The 27001-nt window shown below is 38.8% G+C and overlaps 1 protein-coding gene across 1 annotated transcript in view; it reads right to left on the bottom strand.

The window, feature by feature from the left end:
• Nucleotides 1-27001, bottom strand: part of MYO16 (myosin XVI) — a 305367-nt gene that overhangs the window by 29641 nt on the left and 248725 nt on the right. Inside the window, exons 29-32 of the mRNA XM_010575622.1 lie at nt 23363-23459; nt 18152-18398; nt 15996-16303; nt 12926-14128 (exon numbers count right to left, since the gene is read on the bottom strand). Coding sequence (XP_010573924.1) covers nt 12926-14128; nt 15996-16303; nt 18152-18398; nt 23363-23459 — 1855 coding nt within the window. The remainder of the gene's footprint in view (nt 1-12925; nt 14129-15995; nt 16304-18151; nt 18399-23362; nt 23460-27001) is intronic.

The following is a 27001-nucleotide window of genomic DNA, read 5'->3' as shown; positions in this document are numbered from 1 at the left end:
CTGTAGCATGACTGTTTACTTTGTTTGCCCAGAGCTGGAGGCAAACAGATGCATCTTATTTGCTGAAAGAAATGGAGCAGGATGAAAACTGTCAAGACAGGATTCCCCCAGCCTATTAGCATGTATTGCCTGTCTCACCCTCACAGTTGTGCTGCTGGCTGCCGCTGCCATCAGAGGTAATCATTATTCATTGATTTATTTCACCTCACAAAGCCTGCCCTTACAGCAGCAATTGTCTAGGATTTCCCCCTGCAATGATGCTCCTAGGATAGGCAGCAATGAATTTGTACTGTCACTTCCAGCACCCTTTCTCTCTGAGTTGTGTAAGTGGAGCTCTCAGATGGTGTTACAAGCCACTCTAGAAGCCACATTCTTCAATGGAGCAGGTAAATATAGAAACAGACCCCTTCTTTGCTCTGAGAAGCTGCATTTGTGGAACCTCTGTATCAACACTGGAAAGCAAAGAGAGGAGATGCAGGCCATGAAGAACATCAAGTGACAAAACTCACTCTACTGGAGGTAAAGAGCTCCTCTGAAGAATACTGTGTTAGTGTGACACCGATCAGCCAGAGTTCAGAAGATAAGGCTGGTAGTGAGAAGGAAGTTGCTGAAGCAACTGCAGGAACTCCTAGGTCTGGTTCAGCTCTTAAAAACCATCAGCTCAATCACTTTTTTGTAAATCACTTCACAGCTGTGGGAAGTATACACCTAGAACAGAAAGGTTTCTTCTGCTTTCTTCTCTGATGGACTTGTGCTGGTGGGAAGATAGTGCTGTTAACTTACATTCATTTCAGTAGCAATCATCACAAGCTACAAACCTTTCCCTCCTTCCCAGAACTAATGCTAGGGACATCTTTGGGTCAGGTAAACTTTCAGAGTTGGTGAGGGAGATAGAGAATGCAAGTGCCTTCTTTCCCTGTCTGGAGGACTCCAGATTGTTTTAATTAGTCTCATTCCCAACATAAGACAAAGAATACTGCTGCTGAAGTGGAGAAAAGAGCCTTCTTAAATACTGGTAATGGATGAAGAATATCTGGACAGGCTGCCAACTCTCCTGCTTGATAGTATCTGAGCAAGAACTTGAAACACCATTTTAATGTAGCAAGTGTGCTAGAGTCCAGCCAGCCCATGTTTCAGAGACTGGGGATTTTGTTCACCCCATCTTCTCTAGGAACTTATGTCTGCAGGCCTTTCTGAGGTTCATCTCTAACCACAGAGGGCAAGAAGGAGGGCAGCACTGCCTGGGACAATTTCCTGCCCTAGAAGAAGCATTTCTTCCCTCCATGTTCCCCACCTTTTCAAGTCTAATATGGAAAAAAAGTAGCTGATTTTACTCTGTAATAGTTTTGTTTACTGTTAGGTGTGTTGATTGGCTGACCAAAGAGTCTATTTCTTGTGTTTGTGTAGTTAAAAAACTGCTGATGTGCTGGAAAAGGAGGAGGCAATTTGGTAAGAACACAGCTTCCCTTTTTTAAACTGTTTTCTTCTAACTAATGTCAATGCAGCAGTTCTTTTTGAAGGCAGACATTTAAGTTTGTTGAGGTTTGTGTGTGGTATCTCAGTAACAAAACAGCCATTACTTCTGGGCTTTAGCTGCTATTGGAAGGAATTATGTGATGAGACGCTGTCTCAACCTTCCTCCCCCTCAAACACAGTTGCAAATATTGTAAAAATAAACAAACAAAAACCCCTAAACAAACAGACAGGGATTTGCCACTGCCAACAGCGTCACATCAGTTCTATTTACTTTTCCCACAGAATACTTCTACAGAGATTTTTCAGAATCTCTCTCACACCACTTCTGGCATCAACTCCAATGCAGAAGTCTTAGTGTATATGACTGTGTTAGGCAGATAAATTGAGTAGATCCTGAGGGACAATCCAAGGAGTATTTTTGGATCACCTGTCCTGCAATCCTGCCCACCAGAGACAGCTATTCTGGAAAACCTCTCAGACATCACTTCCAATTTGCTTTTGAAGTGGGCTTCTAAAAAAAAAATTGAATGTAGAGATTCCTTTAGCTTGTTTTTAAGTTCATTTTGAAGGGATACAGTGATGGTCAATGACACCTCTGTGAACCTCAAAGCAAAAACATATAGCTATCACAGATGCAGTGTGATAAGCATCCATACTGTGCAAAAATATAGCCAACCTGTGGCTAAAAACTATCACTATGTACTACTAGCATGTCAGCATCATACTGCAACCAGTGCTTAAGGAAAGAGCTAAAAGAAATAATGAAATGTGGAACTTCAGGTCTAATTTTTTCACATGTTTTTTCTTTTAAAAATTGCACCCCTCAAAGGATAAAATCCATGTTCATGTTTTTCATTTTAAAAGAGTCTGAAAACTCCGGCCAAAAGAGCACTGAGCTTGAAGGCTTCTTTATTTTCCCACTCATTAGTGGGCCCAGGGAGGAGATGGATGCCCCAACTGCCACTCCTACTTCCAGTGCTCCACTTCCAAACACTCTCCTACCCTCCCAACAGCAGAGTGCAGCTGTGTGGACAGAGCATGAGGGTCATGTTTATGACCAAGTCTTTTTCCCAGTCTCTTTCCAATAGTTTTCTCTTGCTTCTCCATCCAGACCTGCAAAATGCTGATGCTGGAACTGGAACACAATCCACACATGTGGGTCTATAGAGTTTCATGGTAAGCTGCACAAGTCCTGTCAAGAACTTTGGGTCATCACTGAGGGGCTGGAGTTTGCGCAGTCACAACTGCATTGCTCTTGGATACCTGAGCCAGTAAGTTTAGAAGCTCATTTTCTTTACAACACATCTTTGGTTGCTGTGTAGACATACTGCTACATGAAAACCTGATCGATGTTGAAATGGCCACTCTTGAACTTATCTAGGTCCAAAAGTAAAAAGTCAACACATTTAATTGTTAACACTTCCAGTAAGAAAAATTTTACTATGTTTGAGGCAAAGCATTTCAATACTTTCCAAACATTTTTGAAAGACTGGACATGAAAGAGTATTTATTTCGGCACAGAAATTCAGAATGCTTGATTTTCATTCCAGGGCAAAACAAAAATAAATGTCACAATCTTGACATTTTCTGTGAAATGGAATTATTGTTCTCTACTGAGGCTCTATGCAAAAGATGATTTAATGCTGAGATCGATCTAAATAAGTTAAAAGCATCTGAACAGATTTCTCACTCGAGTTGAGAAATTAATTACAGACTTTCACTACAATAAGTGTTCAAATTTCATTCTCCACTACGTCCCAAATGCCTGTAGTCCTGTAAAATCAAGTGATATGACATTTACTGCCAAATAGCCATATTCTTGGTTGGTATCAGAAATGGAAGTGTGCTACAATTCAATTTCCTTGTTCTCTAAGATATGGCTAATTTCTCACATTAGCATATCTTTGGTTTACAATTAGTGATGTAGTGGTTCCAAAACAAGGTCCTTTGTGGTTCTGCATCTTGGATCACAAATAAAAAATACTGAAGACTGTTTACTATTTAAAGAAGCCTACAACACTGTTAGTAATGAGACAACTTCCCAAACCATTGCTGAATTTGGAACAATGATATTGCAGCATATGGTGAAGAAAAGACATTGTTATGAAAATAATAATCCTGTAAATGTCTACCTGAATGATCAGTCACTATTAAAGGTGGGATATTATTACAATCTATGGGCTTGAAATGCACTAAGCTGAACCAGTATGGTGTGGTTATTGGGCTCCAGTATCAGCCAAGATAAAGGGGACATAAAGTAAATCCAAACCAATAGAAAGAAAGCAAAAAAGAATCAGTAATTTAAAAGGAATGCCTGCAGTTCTCAGAAATAGACTGTGTAAAAAGAACAGGAAAGTTGGTGCAATTACTTCTCCTCAGTTCATTCCTGTTAACCAGTGACTAGGTATGAACATGGGAGAACCCGTACTGGGTCAGACCAAGGGTCTGTCTACTTCAGGATCCTTTTCTGACAGCTGTAGATACCTACAGTATAAGACTGTGTCAAAAATGCAGTGATATTTCCTGTGTGAACCTGGGGCTGCCCAGTCTCCTCCAACCTCTATTTGACTGGATATAGGCTTTGGAAATGTGTGGAGGAGTGCTAAGGATCTGATTCTATTTTCAATACAAGCATTTAAAATGCAAAATAAATATAATAAAGGTTCATGACAACATCCATTATTTTTTCACCTGAAGATGAGACTTGATTTGTTCTTCTAAGAATCTTCAGGTTAAAATTGTTTATAGTAATCACACACAAAGCCTCTTTTCCATGTCAGAACAGAAAACCAAAGCAAATTACACATTACATGATTTTAGGCTCTACACGCAAACAGTGAAATCAACCTGGAAGAAAAATGCTACAGTGAAAAAAAATAGTCACAGCAGAAATCCAAAAAACTCTTTAGCAGTAAAATATACTAGTTTTCAGAGATTCTGAAATGGAAAATTATTCTTGGTATATTGTGTTTCTCCTAAAACAACAGATCTTTTTTGTGAGAAATTATCCAGATTATGGCAGACTTATAGATGAAGGGAAGACTGCAGGTTAAGGTGGTATCTTTCAGGCTGTAAAAAAGTTCATAGATATTCTGCAAACAGGAATGGAGGGTACTTTCTCTAGACTCTTCTAACCCTCTTTTCTGCTGAAGTAATGCAAACTACAATTATTTCCTCAGAAAAATCACCCAGCATGGGCTGGATGGCGACTGTATTGCCAGCAGTTCTGTCTCCTCCTTTGCAATTTTCTGCATAGCACATCTACGGCTAGCCAAGTATGGGTCTTTTTTTATGACGCACATTGAATTCTTACTAGCAGTGCTTTGGCTTCCTCCCACTTTTCTGTACCTACTGCAAGAGATTCAGACTGAGAGCTGCAAGTAGTCCATAGTGAATCAGAGTGATGACTCTCCTGTGTTTAGGTATCTAATCTGAAAATTAGTCACAGAAAGTCACCCTCACTCCCTGGTAATCAAGGCAATTATATAAACAGATATTAATCTCTGAGAAGTGTTGTGAAGCTTAATTCATTAAAGTTTTAATGGTTCGAGAATTTTACTTGGAAGATGTTATAGAAGTCCAATGCCTCATGTAATCACTCCTCCAGCATTCACAGGCAAAAGATAAAAGTTGAAAACACAGCTTTCTGTATTACTTATGTTTCATAATTTGTTAGCTTTTGCCACAAAGTAAAACTGTTACATTGTATGAATACAATGTAGGAATAATGAGATGCAGATATGAATATTATCTTTATTAAGTTGCTTAAGAGGAAAAGCTGAGTGGCTTAGAGGATAAGGGACTGGGATTCCATCTCAGCAACCCCAGTGGGGATTTAATTTGCAATCCACTGTTGAGATGTTAGCTGCACAATAGCTTGTTCTAATCTGCTGATAGAGGGAAATTATTTACTAGCTATCGAAGGGATACCTGCCTTTGACAGGACAGTACTCCCCATACATACACATTAAATCCTTTTATTTTCCAAGTTTGAGCCAATTTCAATAAATAGTATTTGGCAAGCTTTAGTCCCAACTAGGTACGTCTAAATATCTGTATTACTTGTCATATCTGTATTAGTTGTAACTATCTTCCTGTGATTTCCAATGCTTAAACTGGAGACTGTGGAATAATTCACTGATATGTGAAGCTACTTGCCTTGGAAATACCTCGCTTAGGAAGTAGGTAACGAAGGGATTCATACAGTTAATGGATGCCAAAGATATTGGGCAAACATTTGAACAGCATCAATATTTTGTTAACAATCTAATGTTTGCATGCCTTTTCTGTTGTTACTATGTAAGTTACTAAACTGTTTTGGAAAGGAATAGGTCACTGAAGCATGTACAGACTTGCATACACAGATCTACTTGCATTGAAACATAATAATTCACAAAATTTGGAAGCCTATATATTGGTGTCCTACATAAAGAAAAGGTCTTCCTAATTTTATTTCTTAGGCACCTAAATCTGGGGTTGCAAGCTTGCACATTTTCTTTTGCTCAGACACAGAAGTCGTCAAGCATCCATGCCAATCTCTTCTCAATAAGCAGGAAGGAAAGACATTACGTCTTTATCTCAATAGCCTGATGGTAAGAAAATTCATCCAGGTTAAAGGAAAATCATATTTCCTTTGCTTCTTTCCCTTTAGGGTCCACATGAATACTCACTCTGCCAATCTGAGCATGGATGATGGGCTGGGAATTATTCCACCTTTTGTTCTGAAGCTGAAACAATTCCCCTTTGTATGGAATAATTTTAATATCAACTGTACCAATCAAGAGAAATAACACTGTGACCTAGCAATATGAGTATCATTCATCCATGTTGAGGAAAAGAAAATTCTGTCCTTGCTCCACAAGTATTTCTTGTGATATACTTAAACATGTAATTGTCTCTTCTTTATATAAGGAATGTCTTATATGTTGAATAGGTAAAAATATTTGTACATTCTGCTAGAGAGTGTGTTTTTGTGATTAAGGCATTGAATTGGGTTTCATGAAGTCCAGTTTCAAATTTAAGGTCCTGCATAGTAGTATCCGAGTAAGGGCTCTGCACACGACCATTCACTTTCTGTCTTGCAAACTAAAATTTCTACTTCTAGAAATCAGGGATAATAGAAAAAATATGTGTGTATGTATTATCACTTATCTGCACTCAAATCTCATTTTACATGGAGTAAAAGGAAATCCGTGTCTAACAATGCAGCTGTAGCTTCAATGACAACTCTTTTCAACCTTGGAGAAATCACTTTATCTTGGTTCCCACCTGTTACAGTTTCACTTATTTAAACTATAAGCTCTGCAGAGCAGAAAACTTCTCTTATTACACATGAAGTATTTTGCAAGAAATTGCATACTATATGATCCTGATCATTGCTTGAACCAGTAGATGCTACTGTTGTATAAAAAAAATGGCCAGGCTAGGCCACCAGTTAATTAAAGTTGTTGCCAACTGATTATTTTTTTGTTGCTTTTGTGAAAGAATGCTCTCAGTTCAGTTCACAGTTAAGTCTGCAGCCCATCAGAAAACCACAAGTCTGTTCTATTGTAATTCTGGATGATCATTTCCCACAGCGAGGTCAGGAGCCAACAGGACATCAGGCCTTGAAACTACTCCTCCAGGCCAGAGGAAGGCATGTTGGGGGATCTGTCTGTATTGCACTTTTATTGGCAAGGAGACTTTTATCTCCAAGGCTGATGATCCCACACAGAAACTTATTGATTCCCATAGGTAACTCTCCTCGACTTCAACATGGCCCACTATTTTACTTTCTGTTTTCAGTTAAGGTTGTTGGTAGGTTATAACTTATGGAAATAAAGGATATTGCACATTACAGAGTGCTGCTCTAGGCCATGTCTTCAATTTTGATGAATTTCTATTAAAATTAATTTATCTCCTATAAATAAAATATTACAAATGACAAAAAGAAGAAAGGGAGGAGTCTTCCAGGAACTTAATATGCATTAGGCAATAGGTGATAAAAAATCAGAAGGTAAGATACGGATGACAACTAGTTTTACGTAACAGAGTCCACTCTGCTGATTGCTATCTTACTACTTTGCGTCAGAGATTAAATAAAAAATACTTTTTTTCCAGCTGTTACCCTGGAAATTAATTGAACACGTCTAGTACATGAAAAAAGGCAAATTGTAAAAACACGCACATACATTCACCTGTATTTCTTTGTTACTTTCAATCCATCTGCTCATCACTGAACTATTCATATGTAACTGCACTTAGTATACAGTAGCTTCCTAGCTCATAAAATATTGATTCAGGTTTTTTATCATATATCTTTCTTGAACTTTGATCTTTCATACTTAGTGCTGCCTTGATGAAATATTTAGAGTTACAGTATTTTCCATGTGAAAGGTAAATTTAGAGTTTTTTTTTATGGTAGCCTCTGTCAATGCACTAGCTTCAACCCACAGGAGACACAAGCTGAACTCTATCTTGGTCACATTTAGTTGAAAAGTGCATTTGCAAAAATCCTCCATCCCAAAGCAACTTTTTTTTTTAAGGTAAAGGTCAGTTTTGTGACTTGGTTGGAGTAGGCTTACCACACTTCCTCACCAGGTACATTGAGAGAGCCTTGAGAAGATACAACCAAAGAGCTGACTTTAATAGTTACTTCCAAGTGGATAAAAATGTATTATCTATATAATAAAACAAGACCCACAACTTAAAAAAAAAAACACAAAAAAACCAAAAAAACATTCTACATGTGTTTATAGGCATTGAATGCTATCAAGTAATTTTGCCAAAGCAAGCAAAACCATTCTCTTGAGGTTGAGAACTGATGGAAGTCTCAGTTCATAGCTCATGGCCGATTGAATTCGGCATGTAGGAACATCCAAGTCCAGCTAAAGCTTTTTCAAGGTCTGGAGGACTCACAAGGGTACTGTCTACCATGGTTTCCCTGATAGCTGGTAGGAACTGCCAATATAAGTCTCTTGTCTCCACCTCGCCACTAACTTTCATGAAACCTGTAAAAACTCAGTTAGTTTCGAGACCTTTATCTCCTTGTTGTATTTGGTTGAAAGGGGTTTTGTCTGAAGGCGGCCAAGGTTCTTCAGGACAGAGAGATAGGATGGCACACAGACAGACATACTCATATCCAGAGTAAGCATGAACAGTTGCTTCTGTTACCTTATGGCTGTGTAAATCAGGATACTAAAATCAGTGGAGCAGTATATATTTAAGAAAATGGACAATGAATAAGAAGATAATCTCTCCCACTCTCCAGTTTTGTTTTATATTTAAAAAATAGGAATTGGGCTTCTCCCCCCAAAAAGGTGGCAGGATCAATAGCCCAGGTGAAGGCCATCTACTCCAATGTACGCATCACGGGCAACATACAGGAGGAGCTGGAAGCCACTGTGCAGCTGGAAAACTATGATATAGTTCCAGTCATGGAAACATAGTGGGATGACTCACACAACTGAAGTGCTGCAATGGATGGCTATAAACTCTTCAGAAAGGACAGGCAACGAAGGAGAAGCAGTGGGGTAGCCCTGTATGTTAGGGGGCGTTTTGACTGTCTAGACCTTGACAATTGTGGTGAAATTGTTGATGGGTGAGAATCAAGGGAAAGGCCAACAAGGCAAATAGCATGGCAGGAGTCTGTTACAGACCACCCTACCAGGAAGAAGACACAGATGAAGTATTCTGTAAGCAGCTGGGAGAAGTCCCATGATCACTAGCCCTTGTTCTTGTGGGGGGACTTCAACTTACCAGAAGTCTGCTGGAAACACAATACACCAGAGAGGAAACTGTCTCAGAGGTTCCTGGAGAATGTGGGAGACAACTTCCTGACACAGCTGGTGAGCCAGCCAACTAGGGAAGGCTCCCCGCTGGACCTGTGGTTTGTGAACAGAGAAAGACTTGTGGGTGATGTGATGGCTGGAGGCCATCTTGGGCACAGTGATCACGAAGTGATAGGGTTTTTGATTCTTGGAGAAGTAAGGAGGGGTGTCAGCAGAACTGCCATCTTGGACTTCGGAGGGCAGACTTTGGCCTGTTTAGGAGCCTGGTTGACAGAGTCCCTTGGGAGGCAGTCCTGAAGGGCAAAGGAGTCCAGAAAGGCTGGACATTCTTCAAGAAGGACATCTTAAAGGTGCAGGAGCAGGCCGTCCCCATGTGCTGAAAGACAAGCTGGCAGGGGAGAAGACCGGCCTGGCTAAACAGAGAGCTTTGGCTTGAACTCAGGGAAAAAAGAGAGTTTATGACCTTTGGAAGAAGGGGCAGGCAACTCAGGAGGACTACAAGGATGTTGTGAGGTTATGCAGGGAGAAAATCAGAAGGGCCAAAGGGCCAAAGCCCAGCTAGAAGTTAATCTGGCTACTGCTGTAGAAGAGAATAAGGAAATGTCTCTATAAATACATTAACAACAAAAGGAGAGCTAAGGAGAAACTTCATCCTTTATTGGAGGCAGGGGGGAAGCAGTGACAAAGGATGACGAAAAGGCTGAGGTACTTAATGCCTTCTTTGCCTCAGTCTTTAATAGTATGACCAGTTGTTCTCGAGGTACCCAGCCCCCTGAGCTGGAAGACAGGGATGAGGAGCAGAATGAAGATCACATAATCCAAGGGGAAATGGTTACCAACCTGCTACACCACTTAGACATGCACAGGTCTATGGGCTGGATGGGATCCACCAAAGGGTACTGAGGGAGCTGGTGGAAGTGCTCACTGAGCCACTTTTCCATCACTTATCAGCAGTCCTGGCTAACCGAGGAGGTCCCAGTTGACTGGACATTAGCAAATGTGACACCCGTCTATAAGAAGGGCTGGATGGAGGATCTGGGGAACTACAGGCCTGTCAGCCTGACCTCAGTGCTGGGGAAGATTATGGAATGGTTTGTCTTGAGAGCACTCACATGGCAAGTCCAGGATAAGAAGGGGATCAGGCCCAGTCAGCATGGGTTTATGAAAGGCAGGTCCTGCTTGACTAACCTTATCTCATTCTATGAGAAGGTGACCCACTTAGTGGATGTTGTTTACCTGGACTTTAGTAAAGCCTTTGACACTGTTTCCCACAGCATTCTCCTGGAGAAACTGGTTTCTCATGGCTTGGACGGGTGCACTCTTCGCTGGGGAAAAAACTGGCTGGCTGGCCCCAAAGAGTGGCGGAGAGTGGAGTTAAATCCAGTTGGCAGCCAGTCACAAGTGGTGTTCCCCAAGGCTCGGTGTTGGGCCCGGTTCTGTTTAATATCTTTATCAATGGTCTGGATGAGGGGATCGAGTGCACCCTCAGTAAGTTTGCAGGCAACACCAAGTTGGGCAGGAGTGTTGATCTGCTGGAGGGTAGGAAGGCTCTACAGAGGGATCTGGACAGGCTGGATCGATGGGCTGAGGCCAATTGTATGAGGTTCAACAAGGCTCAGTGCCAGGTCCTGCACTTGGGTCACAAGAACCCCAGGCAATGCTACAGGCCTGGGGAAGAGTGGCTGGAAAGCTGCCCGGCGGAAAAGGACCTGGGGGTGTTGGTCAACAGCCAGCTGAATATGAGCTCGCAGTGTGCCCCGGTGGCCAAGAAGGCCAACGGCATCCTGGCTTGTGTCAGAAATCGTGTGGCCAGCAGGACTAGGGAAGGGATTGTCCCCCTGTACTCGGCACTGGTGAGGCCGCACCTCAAATACTGTCTTCAGTTTTGAGCCTCTCACTACAGGAAAGACATTGAGGGGCTGGAGCGTGTCCAGAGAAGAGCAACAGAGCTGGTGAAGGGTCTAGAGAACAAGTCTTACAAGCAGCGGCTGAGGGAACTGGGGTTGTTTAGTCTGGAGAAAAGGAGGCTGAGGGGAGACCTTATTGCTCTCTGCAACTATCTGAAAAGAAGCTGTAGCGAGGTGGGGGTCAGTCTCTTCTCCTAAATAACAAGCGACAGGACAAGAGGAAATGGCCTCAAGTTGCACCAGGGGAGGTTTAAATTGGATATTAGGAAAAATTTCTTTACTGAAAATGTCAAGCATTGGAACAGGATGCCCAGGCAAGTGGTGGAGTCAGCATCCCTGAAGGTATTTAAAAGATGTGTAGATATGGTGCTTAGCGACATGGTTTAGTGGTGGACTTGACAGTGCTACGTTTACGGTTGGACTTGATCATCTTAAAGGTCTTTTCCAACCTAAACGATTCTATGATTCTATACTGCCCATTTTTGACTACGCTGCACACAGCTCTTGTTTAAGACAAGCTGTTTGGACAGACAGAAGTGAAGAAGCAGAGAAAACAGTCCAGAGGTTTTCTTACTCTAAATTTTAAATTCACAAAATTTTGTGTTTGGGAGATGCTACTAGGGATAGAAGTTTCTGTATACAGTCCACTGACTATTCTGAATAGGCGACTTTTTTTTTTTTAATCAGAAAAGTAATGTGAATACTATAGAGTCAGTGTTGTAATTGATATGCGGAACCGGGATTTACTTCAACTTTAATCATTCAGAAATTACAACTCTACTAGTTTAATCATCTATGCTTTCCTCATACCCAATGGAGAAAGATATACGGGAGGAATTAAACTCTCAAAATTACTGTCTCTTCAAAGCCTAAAGATTTGATGCCTACATATCAAGCTTTTAGATGGACAAAGTTAGGTCAGAAGTATCTCACCCTTACAAAGCAGCCTATTGAATCTGTTAACATCAGGATGAATTTTCAGTATTCATGAGATCCATAGATTTGTTCCAGTAACAACATTAAACCCTTTATTACCCTGACAAGGCAAATAATTAAGTGATAATGTCTGAGGACTGTGGTCTCAAAAACCTTTAGCAAAATGGCAAGCATTGTTTCTTTTTATAGCTGGCTTTTGCACCAGATACAAAAGATGTTCTCCAGATGCAAGAAAGCCAGGATATCAAGTGATTGCTGGGTATGTAAGTTAGGTGTATGTAAATGACAGGAAAGGTAGAAATAAAAGGATAGAAAAGGGAAGCAAATATAGTTTGCTGCACGACTCGCCGTCTCAGCTTTATTTAGGAGAATAATACTGGCTGTATCACCAAATCCAGAATTTCATGGAAATGATATAATGAAATCTTAAAGGAAAGTCTTCAAATTAAAAGTACATGCTATCTACCAGACACCTAGCCATATATTTCATTCAAAGTATTTCTACAGATTGATACCATAAACTCATTTTCACATGATGTAACATCTGTGTTTATTTTACTGAGACTAATGGAATTTTAAAAATAATCCATTTAAATTTGTGTCATACAAACATTTTGGTAAAAGAAAATTTGACATCTGAGAGAAAACCTAAACACCTACAATTTTTATATGCAACGTATTTTCTATATGTGCTTCTTACAACTACAACAGACCTTTCTTTAAAAGAAAACCAAACAATGTTTGTTTTTTATTTTTACCTACTCTATCAGCTTCCAATGTAAGTAAGTTTTTGTGCAGAAGAAATACACTATACAGAAGCACAGAGATCTGTCTTACCTTCTGGCTCCCTGATCTTACGTCCTGCTGCAGATTTTCGTAGCACACTCCGTCCTGAGTTGAACAAGCTAGTTAACTCATCAAGGGGACTGGTCAATGACCTTGAGTTTGTAGGGTTGTATGGAAATGAAGATGATGAATTTGAGTTCAATTTCCTGTGATCTGCTCTTGCCACCTTTGGGGAGTAAGGCAGTTTGGAGAATGGAGAAAATGAGCATCCAAGCTGAGCAGGATTTGGTCTCTGAGGTACTTTTGACAGATCTGAGTTTGTACCCGTTTTCCCTGTATTAATCAGAAAACTAGCACAAGTCTCTGGAGGAAATGCAAAATGTGTGGAAGCCCGGTAGGAAATAGGAGGTGGTACTGGAGGAGGGGGTGGTGGGAGAGGAGGAGGTGGTGTGGAAGGAGGGGTCACCTTGCTGGAAACATTGAACACAACCAAGCCTGGAGATGCTGGTCTTTCATTCTCCCCTTTCTGGCTTTTGGAGTACTGTGGTGATAATGGACTTGAGCCTTCTGACTGCACAGGGTATTTTAGGTTGGTTTCCAAGACAGGAAGCTTTTTGACTTCTAGTGGTGTTAGAGGTGATTCATCAGAAGCAGGTGAACATGTGACAGGGGTTGGAGGAAATACAAGAAGTGGTGGCCTGTGGGGGAGCAAGTTAGGGAAAGGGGCTGGAATGTCACATGAGTCTTTATAGATCAAAGCTGCTTGACTGTTTCCACCCAATGTTCCATCTTCAATGTTAACATTTTTTTTGCTTTCAAACAACAGAGGAGGAGATCCAGTCACTACTGGAATTATTCCATTACCATTGCTTCCTTCTTCTGGTAGAAAATACTTCATTTCTTCATATACAGACTCTCCTTGTTCTGGACTTTCTGCTTCAGCAGAACTGCTTTTCATTGCATTCCCTACCATTTCAATATAGACAGGCTCATTTTCCTCCTCTTCCTGAGACATATAGAGACTCAACACACCATGTTGTGGCCCATCCGCAGAAGCTGCTCTCTGTACCGTCACAGCGTCATAGCCACCTGGTTTAGCTACTGTGCTTGCCTGTTTTACATCCCCAGGCTTTTGGCCAGGTATTTCTTCATAAGAGCCACTAAGTTTCGTATTGGGACTTCGTTTTGGTTTTCTGGGAGGTATTTTTTTCATGGTACTATAGTCATCACTGTGTGGCCTTGGACGGGTCAGTACTAGGAAAATGAAAAAGGTCTGTGTTATTAACAGATCAAAGTCAGTTTTTTCTTACACAGGTCTAGTACTTTAAGCCTTCAAATGCTGCCCATCTAGTTTTACAATTAGCAGAAGTCACAAACACAGGGATTCAGTGAAAAGTATAAATATTACAAGGAATGAAACCCAGACCTTTCAGCTTCCAAACTACAAGCCTTTGCTACCTGGGCATATAATCTGCTTTAGTAATCTCTACTGCCACTAGAAGATGAGAACTAACACGTGAGGAGAAATCTTTTGAATCCAAATGTTCACTGCAAGATCTGTAACACATGGAAATACATGCTTGTTATTCCTTTTGCCCCAAGGGAGAGGGACATGCTTTTAACTAGGAGTTTCAGCATGGTGCTACTTTGACACACATATTATTGCCAGTAACTGAAGTATCCCCTTTTCATGTAGGATCAATAAAACTCTAATTATAGAAAGATATTATGCCTATCTCTTCTTCTTTTGTACAGCAGGTGTGGAAATAAAGTTAGGGAATCCCATAGCCTAAAGGCAATTCCCCCCACCTGAGTATACAGCTAACTAAACTAGATGTCTTTTCACAGCCTCCAGGCATGTACGGAGTGGAGAGTCTAGATACCTAGGTGATTGGTCTTTTAAGATCAAAATTAGATGGTGTAAAACAGAGGTGGTTTTGGACAAAGACTCAGGAAACTGACATAGTTCTTGGAAAATGAGTATACAGCAGGGAAACTGGCCCCATTGTTTCATACATACAAGAACTCCAAAGTTGTTTTGTAAGTGTGTACAAGCATTAGTGCTAAGACCACATGTACATATATAAATTGTCATTCTTTAAAAAATTGCTGCTAGAGCTTTTTGGTTAAATCAATCATCTCTTGCAGAGCTGGGCATAGAAAGCTGAAACCACTACAGAGCTCCTTAAGCCATACTAGTTTAAAAGTATATTGGACACAGTTCATCTCTCCTCACACAGTGCTTGTGTAGGAAAGACAATTAACTCTATCCCAGCTGAAACCAGGACAACGAGCAAGGAAGAGGTTAAGAAAAATGAACTTGCATCTAATGAAGAGGACATGAGAATGGTAATCATTTTGCAAGAGGAAGCTGCAAAGATTTCCATCCATTGTATGCAGGATTAAAGAATGGTTATACATAGCTTTAAACCCAACTTGAAGGATCTTCCCTGATAAGCCAGAGGATCCTTTACACAAAGCATGACAAGACAGGTTTACCAAGGACAAGCAGAATGCATTCCTTCCCCTCATCTTCTACTCATTCATTTCAAGGGTGAAGGAGGACAGAACAACTGAACTCAAAACCATTCTATATGCACTGAGATATGCATTGAGACACTCTGGGACTTTCACAGCACTTTCCTTCTAAACAAAAATTTCACTGTAAGCAAGTTATGGCACAAACATAAACCACTGGATGCATAAGTTATTCATGTGAACACAGAGAAAAAGTAGGAAAAAGTTTAATGTTTAACTTGGTGAAATTCAAGATTCAAGCGTTCAGTTTTAGTGATGCAAGACATTCTAATGTACAGTTTAAGAGGTGAAATAAAATGGTCAGTGGGGTAGAATAGCTCAAGTTGATTGAGCATTTGTCTCTAGATGGAGTTCTGCAAATAGGTTTTGGTTGTTGACAAACTAGGCAACTAGAACACATGAGTATTATTTGCTGATTTGGAAACAAATGACAAATTGACTAATTTTATTTACTGCCACTGAAATATTTCAGGGAAGCAGGACTTTACAAAGGTGGTTGACTGTGTTTAGAAGGATCAAAGTGAAAAGAATAAATCAGTAACTTAGAGTAACATTTGTGACTGTTCCTCCCTTTCTGCCTAACCTTCATTAGCGGTTTCCTTAGAAGCTGCCGACAAGCAAGCACTAACAGCCTCATACGAAGCACTCAGTCGTGTGTTGGGGTCCCTCTTTGGTTTGGGAGGAGGCTGTTTCCTTGGTGATGGCAGGCTATTGCTATCGTCCATGCTGAACACGGAGTGCAGGGAGGGGGATCTGATGGATGACCCAGCCGCAGAATGTACCAAGCCGTCCACTGCCATGGGGACAGGGACGGAGCTGGAATGAAAGTGCTTAGGCGTTCGACAGCCGGCAAAGCTGTCCTCAGAGACCTTCCCACCCTTGTCTTCAGCTCTGAAAACACAGAAAAGAGGCCCAGATGCATTATTCAAGCGATAACAATGAACCTGTTCATGCAAACATAACAACAGCTTTTTGGTAAACAATCTCACAACTCCCCTGCTGTGTCGAGGGGATGTGTGTAGTAATCTTCTGACAAACAAATCCAGATCAAGCTGCTAGCTTTCTTCCATTTCCTGTTTCATGATAAATCAGGACACCGGCCCTTTTTCACACAAATGCAGCCTTCCTTAAGCAGTTTCATATTGTTGATCAGAGATTCACCGAATGAATTGTTCACACTTTGATTGTTACTCACAATCAAAAGCTGGGTTTTCAATCTGAATGATAATTTCTGGAAAATCCATTTTAATAGAAAGTTACTGAGGCAGCAAATGCTGAGCCTTTATCATTATTTTCTAAAAAGACAACTATCAATTCTCTTTAGATAATGCAAATCTTCTAAAGTATTAGATGACCTTTTTAACCAGCTACATTGGCTGCTTGAACAATTCCACCCAGGTATCTAGATATCTTCCTGTTTAAGGTTAATAATTAGTTATCAATTTAGTAATATTAATTATGACATTATGTTTAGGTATTTCAATCACAGTTTTGGAGTTTTACTTATTCCAATTTTTTCCTTTTTTAACTATTTCAATATATATTGAGAAATGATGTTTATCAGTGGCTTCCAACAAATTGATTTTTAACAAAAATTCTTCTAACATTTTATTTCTCCAAAAATCAAAACATTGAAAATTTTTTAAATTAAGAGTGGTAATATATTAGATAGAAGATATCTATACTGTCATTTTACAAACAAATCCCCAAGCATTTGTTTTTTGAAATTGTATTTCTGCATGGCAAATCACCAGCAGAGCTGGAACTCATGCACAGGATATAGCCAGCTGCCCATGTAGTAAATGAAATAGCTAAAGATGAAAGCATGGTGCTCAGTAGATAATTTGTTTTCACTGTAATGTTTAATTACAGTCTTTCCTACAAAGGCATTTCCTCCAATATGTAATCACTGGGATATTTGAAGCTAATTAAGCAGATGCACTGCCATTTTCACTTTAATAAAAGTCATTGACAAAAGCAATGAAAGCAAAGGGAGTTGTTCTGGATGAAAATTAAGTTCCTATGGAAAAATAAACATTTATATGTCCAGCAAGTTACAGACACATTCCTGCTACAGACACATACCTATTAACTACAAATGCTACCTCTGCCCATTCAGCTGTCTGAGAGAAAAGAGATCAGGGACTCAGTCCCTAGAGAAAGGCTCTCCAGCTTTTGCTGGTTTTGTAAAATAGGTACTCCTGAAAACTCTGACGGGAATTAAGCAAAAAACACTTGCCCATTTTTAAATAAGAGGAAAGAATCCTCCTCACAATGAATCTACCTAGTTCAATGCGTAATCAGGATTTCTTGGTCTGGACTTTATTGTATTTTAATGCCTTCCTAGCTGTTTTTCATTATCTTGGCAATTTCCCAATGTTGGAATTTTAAGTTAGAGGAATTTTTCTTCTTTGTTGGGTTTGATGAAAGTTCAACTATAAACTATTTATCGTAGAATTAAAAAATATTTCTGTAAAAAATAAATGCCTCAGAGACTTGAGTAAGTTCCTATAAAGCTCACTGTCCCCTGAATAGGATATTAGGAGTGTCCTTTTAGTTTCTAGACTTACCTGATATACAGAAAAAAAAATAGGGCCTAACATTGATTCGGGCTGAGTATATACTTGAGAATGGTCTTGCAATTCCTCAGTTGTTTCTATGACTTTCTAAGCAGGGAAGGAAAACACTAAAACTGAAGAAACGCTTTAATTCTTCACAGTAGATGTTTTCTCATCTTACCTTTTGTGGCCTTCTTCTGGTCTGCTTCTAGCCTCTAACTTTTCCCTGTGGTAAGCAGCGTTCATCTCATTGCGGAGCCTGTCATTTTCCCGAGCAATGTCAGAAGCATTTTGAATGACCAAGGCATCATATGTTTTCAGTCCCATATCCTCAGCATTCTGCAAGAAACTTTTGATTGAGGTGACCTCTTGCTGTTTGATGCTCACCTTCTGTAGTAAGCGCTGGCGAGCTAGAAATCCTCTTACAACTACCATAACAGAAGGAGAAAATACGGACCAGTGAAAGACAACTCATTAGTTGGTGAAAAACTTAATATTACTGTGTGTTTTGCTGTAAACATGAGCAAATCAAGTTCAGTCAACATCTTATACAAAGAACAACAGAAATGTGATGGCATATAAATAACATACTAAAATGGAACTCTTTCTGGTTTCTATTGCCAGTGCTTAAAACAAAGTATTGACAGTAAATTCATTCATAATTTTGAGCTATGAAAACTCATAATGTTTACTTTCACTGAACATTATTTTTTATTACATTACAACTGGAAACTTAGATGTATGCTACAGATTGTGAAAGCATACATTTACACTGCAGAGGTCAAAAGATTCTTTATTTCAAAATAAACCCCTGAATGAACGATTGTTGCACTGAATGCAGTAGGAATTAAATGATCATTTGCTTTTGGTCAGCTTTAAAAAATGCTTTAAATATTTTGGTGTACCTAAAAAAAATCAAAACCAAAACTGACACAAGGTTTTTTAGTGTAAATTAAAGACCTTTTGTTGCTCATTTCCTTTCAACAAAACCGATTAGATTAATGTGAATTTCTCAAATGTATCTGTCACATCATGTCTGTATTTTTCAGTTTAGAATTTTCATCTGCATTGCATCAGCTTTATGTATCTATTACGCCTTTTTTTCAAACTCTTTGTTAGCCTTATGTTGGGAGAAGATTTTGGTGTGTCTCGTAATAGCTTTCTCTACTACCTTCCTAAGTGTGTACATTCATTACAACAAATTCTACCCAATCTAAATACCACCTAGTCTCCTGAATTTTGAGAAGTACTCAGTTGATCAGAAACACAAGGCACAGGGACTTCCGTGGCCATGATGAATTCGGCACCAATTTAATCACTCCACCTATAACAAGCAGTATTCTCTGAGCATATGTTTGGCTTAGAAGGAAGAAATGTGCTAACTGAAGGTGCTTTATTTGTGGTTTGGTTTTTTTTTTAAGTTCCACAAGATCCCGATTCTTTCCAGATCTAGAATCACTGCTGTGTACCTCACAGGGAAGAACCTGTTTTAGAATTACTCGCTTGTTGCCCGAAATACTGTCAATTTTCAGTACACCAACTTACATGTATCAAAACCAGGTCAAACTTCATCGTTGCTTATTATGGTTACTCTTGTTCTGGTCAACTGAAAGTTTTTCATAAGTGAAGTCAGCAGGCAATAGCCTGTATAAGATGTTCATTTGAGTTTGGGGGAAAATACTGAAAATGTTAGTATTAAGATTGTAAGATAAAAAAAATGCTAAAATGCATTAGGCCTTTTTAACAATGTAATTAAGTTTCAGTCTTAGGAACACTGCAGAACAACATTAAATGACAAAAAGTCAAGCTGAATTAATCTAAAGGAAAAATGTAAACAAAGATAGTCTTCTATGAATGTAAAATGTTATTGAATAAACAGCTAAAACAGAGGGCAATGCAAGGTATTTTCTATCAACTTCTATGTCCTTGTTTAGATATTTTAAATGAAATTTTTTTGGAGATGCTCAGTGCCCAGCTGATGAAATAAAAGAAAGGTTAATGTTAACATACTAATACTGCTCCTATCCAAAATTCACTGTGTTTGGGAACACTGAAGTTCAGGTACTTTGAGATTATTTACAATGGATAACTTTGAAGGTTTACATTTTTATCATCACAGCCAGCCATACCATTTTCACGCCCTTTAGTTACCTCCTATAAAATCTGACTTCTTTAAACCCTGGAACATTAATGCATTTACCCAATCTAGTTGAAAAGGAAATTAATACTACAGTTATTTGCTGACAATTTTATGAGAGTATTCACATTGGCTATACATGTTACTGAGTCTGAATCCACAATGTTGCTGTTGCAAACGTAATGAATACATGCATAGAACACTATCAGAGTTCACTGCTCACAAATATGAAAAATTCAGAAGAGCTTAATAATCAAAAATTGCTCCTTCACTTCTAGTATTTTCTTTAAACTTATCTGCTGCAGAGCAGATAGGCTATTTGACAAATGGTTAAGCATCAAATCCTGGATGACTTTGGAAAAAAGCCTGCATTTTAAAGTAACATTTTTATAAGTGTGTGTGTGTTGTGTACTTTTACCTTGACAAAAAAAAAGGGTCTGTAACACCACTAAGGTTGGTTAGGAAAAAGGAAATACAGAGGTCAATCCTCTGGTAGGATTGTTAGCAGGCATGAACGATGCAGAGTAGCCTGCTAGGATGGTCCAGTAAAATGATATCCAGTACAGCTAGCTGTAGCATTTAGAGACTGTAAAGCTACTCTGGACTATGCACTTTCATCAAAATGGAGATGTTTTCAAGAAACATTCAACAAAGTTTTGACAGGAAGGGTTGACAGACAGGCACCCCTCTTTTATTTTGAACACATTTTCATGAACTGAGTACCTCAGGTTTTCATTAAAAGATGGACATTTCACCACATTTCCTTCTCTATCAGAACATTTGACAGATTTTGTCTTCAGTTTGAAACAGAACAAAAAAACAATTTCATAATCTCAAAAACTGCTGTGAAATGAAATTGCCATCCCCTAGACCTTTACTGCTCAGTTTCATCTACTACTGTATGAGTACTAAGATTGGCTTCTGAACTTGGTCATTTATGTAGATCTAAAATAATTCTCACTTATGCAAATTAAAATAATTGAGGTTAGTACCCACAGGACAGAAAAATATCTACTTCTTCACAGTTCATCTAAGGATAAGGATCAGAATAATCAAAATTGAAGTGGACCATGGATCTGGGTTATGTGAGAAATGCATTAATTATTGTGCATTCAATGTATTAAAGTTAATTCCTAATCTACATGAACTCTGATGGAAGAACTTCAGCATGATGGACTTTCCTACAGGTACAAACAATTTTCTCAGTGATTCAGTAAGGTCAGAACTTCCCATATGTAGTTCTCATACTTGTGAAAAAAAAATATGACAAAGTCCCTACGCTCACAGATCCATTTTTAAATAAAAAGTGTTTCTACACATGTTTTCACTTTAGTTTGACCCCCTTCTTTGCCTGTGTAAGTTAACTTTCAGGGTAACAGAAAAAGACTTGTTTGTTTTGTTTTGTTTTCTCCCAAATTTATGGCAATGCTGAAGGGACTGCTAGTAGACTGAGGTAAAAATAGTTGATAAGAATTTTGGGCAAGACCTGTTTTCCCTTTGAGTTAAGTCCTCATATGGGTGTATGATACTGATACAAAAATTACTGACTAGTTTGGCTATTAGTCATTATGCTATCAAGAGAGATTTAGCTTCCAAAGTGCTCTGGATGCAGAGGATGAGGGGAGAAAAATGTGGATATGCAGCAGGACTGATACTATTACTCACTAAGCATCACCATTCCAGTGTAAAAGCCTATGGATCCCAATTTTAGGATTACATAAGAACAATGCACAGGTACCCTATCCTATTCCCAACCTGCCAGAGCTCTTTGGCATGCTAATTTTGCAAGTTTACAATTGTACCTGTTTGCAAAGGGCAGCTTATTTCATTATCTAACATCGTGAAATGGATGTCTAGCTACTCCTTACTCATGCAAGTTCCCGATTTTCTCGGGTTTCCCAGACCATAAATAACACACAGATGAGCCATAGCTTTGAAAAAAGATTTGAACACATAGTTCTGGTGAAAATGACTTTTCAAGTTAGCCTAATTAAGGAGGGCTAGAAGCAAAACCAGTAGAAATATTTTTGTAAGGGGCCAAGAAGACCTATTATCTTCATTCTTCAGGTAGGGTTTGGCAGATACCTGTTCTCTTACCTCTGCAAAACATGGACATATCTGAGGATGTTTTACATTTTGATGTAGGATTATATTAAAGCACTCTGTTTGCAAATTGGACTTGGAAAGGTAAGTATTTCCTTTGTTTGGTTAAGTCAGCATAAGGAGGTAAAGAGGATAAATCACTATTGCTTTTCTAAATGTGTGAACTCAACAGGGTGATTCGCATAAAAAATCAAGCCCAAGTTATACACCCAGCTGAACTGTGGCCTGTGCTAACTGTCACTCTCCACATTCATTCCTGAACTGCTACTATTTTGATTTCACTCGCTTCAAGTTTTACCTTGGTTTCCTCTTTTTCACTATATGATCACAGTGAAGAACAGATAGTTAAAATGAAAGGGGTTTATATATTCTTAAGTCTGCAATATTATGTATCCGACTAAAAAAACCTAAAGTAAGTCTTTTTAATTTCCTTTTAAAAAGGTGACAACAGGAATTGTTGCAGACATCAGCCAATTAAATAAATAATGCATTGTGTGAAGGAAGCTTCTTCAAACAAAGCAATACTCACATTTTCAGCAGTTATTTGAGATTTTGATAGGAAACAGAACAGAAGCAACAAGAAATCACGAGGCAGTGGGTAAGACCTCCTTTTAAAAATGTGCCAAGAAATGTCAGTGTGACCTTAGTAAAAATTCAGGCATAAAAGGGGGAAAAAAAATGCCTAAACATAAAAAACTAGCAGTCAAATATGAAATCTGTAAGAAGAGGGGAAAAATAAAGACAACTAAACATATTAATTTATTAGCTTTGTATTCACTGTCGATATATTTGAACACATTGCCATTTTTTATCATTGTTATGGTATTTGATTTGCAACAAGAAGTTAAAGGTGATATTAATGACTTGAAAAATCACTGAACATACTTTAAAAAGGAAATATTCAAGATCCCCTAAGTTTTAGTTACAGTCTACAGTTTGCCATAAAATTATGTTTGACGAACAGAAAGTGCAAGCATCGCCAATGCTCACACAATCTCAAAAAATCTGTGTAAGTAGTTAGCTGGAAATATGTCTGTAGGGAAATGTATAAAATACAGCAACTATTCAAGGAGGAGAAAATTTTTTTGTTATGCAATATTCTGCTCAGTGTACAAAGCAACAGCTCAGGAATACTTCTTCTATAACTGTTACCTTTTTGGCAGGTTATAATTTTCTTCTGAAGCTGAAGGCACAAATCGTAGAGATGGTCAGCTTGCCAGTACTTAAGAAACACTTTTCGGATTCCTATCTAGAATACAAACAGCAGGGAAACCTTCACCATCAACAAAAAAGGCCAAAACGATGACAGGTAAATAACGATAGTACGTATACAATCCAGATAAGGGTTGAGATGAGATCTGCAATTTAAGAACAGTACAATGCCAATACTTGTACAGAGAGGTAGTATCACTTGGCTGAATAAAAGATGTATTTGGAAAGGACGAGCAAGCTGTCAGACACACAGTCCCCCTTCACTTCCAAAAACATCCAGAACAAGTACTACAATCTTCAAGTTAAATACAGGTTGGAATAAAAAGCATTCTGAATGTAATTATGCTAATGTGTCCAACAACGTAACAGAAAATAAGGCTTAGCTTTTATGAAACAGGGGGATGTGGGCAAGGAGAAAGGTGACAAGCCACAAACCCATGTGGAACAGAAAATGGTAACAGATAGCTGCCATCTGTGGAAGAGGAAGAATTTAGCCCAAGTTGGAGGATGAGAGCAACTCACTGCCATTAGTGAGAATGATGCCTAATGTCCAGTAATAATATGAATCCTAGTTCCCAGCCTTGCCTGCTGAAGCTGTGCTGCAGGTCTTCTTTTAGAATCAAGCCTAAGAACTCGGAGACAGAGGGACTCATCTATGAAAAATAATCTCCTAAATACTGATTGAGCGTATGAGCTTATTCTGGTGCTGACTAGTTGCTTGGTTTAACTCAGTTCTTGAGGGTCTTAATAACAATCATTAGATGCTCTTTCCCCTTTACAGAAAAATTTAGCCAGTTAGACCAAAAGAAAACACCTTCCTTTTGATACCTTCTGAACATGCTGAAACAATCCTTAAAAAAAAAAAATCTTCACAAGCATTCCTTTCTAATAGCCTTAAAAAAACCCCAAACCACACACAACCTAGCTACTCTAAGAACAGTAACTAAAAAAATTGGATAAAAAATGGCTTTTCTTATACCATTTTCTTCTCAGGAATTCCGTAGAAGAAACTTTCCTTCAATTCTTCAAAATAAAAGGACCAGTATCAGAGAACCGTGCTATCCAGTGAAGATTATAGCTTCTGCCTGACTATTAATTTTGTATGGCTAATAGGCATACTGATTAATTAATACAAGTCTGGCTGAAATTGCAGAAATTCATTCCAACTCTTGTTTGTCTGCAGCGCACAGTCTCATTCTCTTCTCATTGAACCATCCTGCTCCACTGTGATGTTTTTCAGTATAGATCTGGGAGGCAGGTATCGGCAGGGATATTTGCACACCTTTTCAACTAATTTTTAATCCAAACACTACTGTCAGAAGTACATCACTGGTAGTGATGAACTACAGAAAGCCAGGGCATATATATCATGTCTAAACTCTATTAACAGAATTCAGAAATGACTGGGACACATTTTGTCCCTTGGTTTCCCTTCTCTCTACTCTAGAGAGAAACTATTTTGAATCTAATGTTTTAAAAAGTCTCTGATTCTGAAGTTTGAGCTGACAGACAACGATGGTGCAACTGTTGGTCTTGTAGTTAAAATGAGATGCACTCACATGGCAAAATTAGAATGCTTTCTAAAATTTTTTTCCTTTAGTATCTCTTTTCCCAACAAAATAGGCCTTTTTGTGTTACTGCAAAGTGTGTGAAGGCAAGGTGATAAAAACACATTTTACTTGTCTTGCCATTCTAGAAACTCATAAATAGGGAATACGCTTTCTTTCCATGGTGGAATATGCCTGGAACAGCTATTTTAGAAAACTGTGCAGCTACAGAAATACTAGTATAACTTAGCTATTCCAGAGTAGCTCTTCTATTCAGAGCATCTATTCTGGAATAATCCTTCTGCTTACAAATTGGAGTATTCCAGAACAATATTACCTTTTCCTAGATCCTGTTTCTACAATGGCCACCACCCTGGTAAAATGATGTCTTTATATTAACTTAATAAAATATCTTGAGTGATGCCTTCCAATTTTTAACTTCATCTGAGGCAATCTCACTGAGATCTCATGCTCCCATACTCTGCCCTTAGGGAGTACTCTCATCCTCATTTTCTTCACCGGTGACTTCCAGCAAAAGTTCTCACTTTTCTTCCTGTGCTTTCAAAGTTCTTTTTTTGCCTGCTTGTCTTAGTGCTCTGACTTCCTTCTTCATCCATCATCTGTTCTGGAATCTGCTTCTTTCCTAGGGCTTGCTAAATTTCTTTAGGAATCTCTCCTTTTGTCCCCACTTCTTTTCCTCCTTATTTCATCAAAAAGTTCTAAGAAAAAGAGGTCGACCACTTTCTTCCTCAGTTTAAATTTGCTTCTTTTAGACATCTAATCCTGTATCATGAACAAGCAAACTTTTCATGTTTTCCCAGCAAACCGTATCAATTTTCTCCTCTCTTCCCAACAAGTATTCTATTTTTGTGCCTTCAACATTCTTCCAGGACACCAGAACTCTACCTTGACTCCTCCCACCACACGCACTCTGTCACTAAACCCTGTGAATTCTGTAATAACTGCTCATCAAACAACCATTTTTTCCATCCATCTTGTCAAAACACATACTGAACTTTCCTTATTACTGGCTTTGGCTACTAAACCCTCCATCTTCTTGCTCACATCACATTAAATCCAGAATTCTTCTATAAGAATAACTGAATTATTATTCATATGGTTAACTGTAATTAAATTATCATGTAGTTATTATAATTACCATTTGTATCTGAGTAGCTCTTAGACAACCAAAGCCTGGATACAAATACTTAATAAAATCATATTCTTCTACCCTGATTACATTTTCTCTTTATACTCCACTTTCTCTTTATACTCCACTTCCCCTTTCCACAAACCCACTACATCACATTGCAGTCTTTTTTCCCCCCTCTGTCTCAGGCCTATGCCAAATCATCCACTTTTTCCTCATTTTTGCCTCTTTCCCTCCATTCCTCAAAATGCTCATTTCTCCCCTTACTTCCTCACTGGAAGTCTCAAAAACATTCTTCTCTACTACGGCAATATTTTGGTACTCTGACAGTAGGAAAGGGGATGAAGAGTTACATTTTGAAACCTTAAAAAAGCCCTGATTACTAGCAATGCCCATGGCAAAATTAATAACCCTATTCTTGATTAGTCTCATAATTAATACAGTGGTCACATCTAGGCTGTATTTCAAATGCGTAACATAACTGAACATTGAGTTGCAATTTATTTTGCAGTCTGCAGTCACAAAATCACAGTCAAGACAATTGCTCAAGCTTATGGTCAGTTCAGCTACAAGTGTCTGGCACTGCAGGGACAAACAAAGCATTAGCCCTCCTTTCTCCCATCCTACACCCTAGGAACAACATAAATGGAGTTACTGTGGCATCACTTACGCTATGAACTTCATTAGTAGAAGCCTGCTACAATTTTTAAGTGAGTGAAGAAATATCAAATGTCAATACAAATTCATTTTTACATTCAGATAAAAGCTATTTATAGATATTACATCATATGCCAGGTCTATGGAGAGCAGAGCTCTAGACAGAAGCATGTATAGAAGAAACTGCTATAACACATTTGATTATGTTAGTATGGCTGGAGATCT

The sequence above is a fragment of the Haliaeetus leucocephalus genome, unplaced genomic scaffold (genome assembly GCF_000737465.1).
Source record: "Haliaeetus leucocephalus isolate CR32 unplaced genomic scaffold, Haliaeetus_leucocephalus-4.0 Scaffold495, whole genome shotgun sequence".
Classification (NCBI taxonomy): Eukaryota; Metazoa; Chordata; class Aves; order Accipitriformes; family Accipitridae; genus Haliaeetus; species Haliaeetus leucocephalus.
The sequence above is the reverse complement of the archived record's forward strand: the minus strand, read 5'-3'. Positions and strand labels throughout refer to the sequence as shown.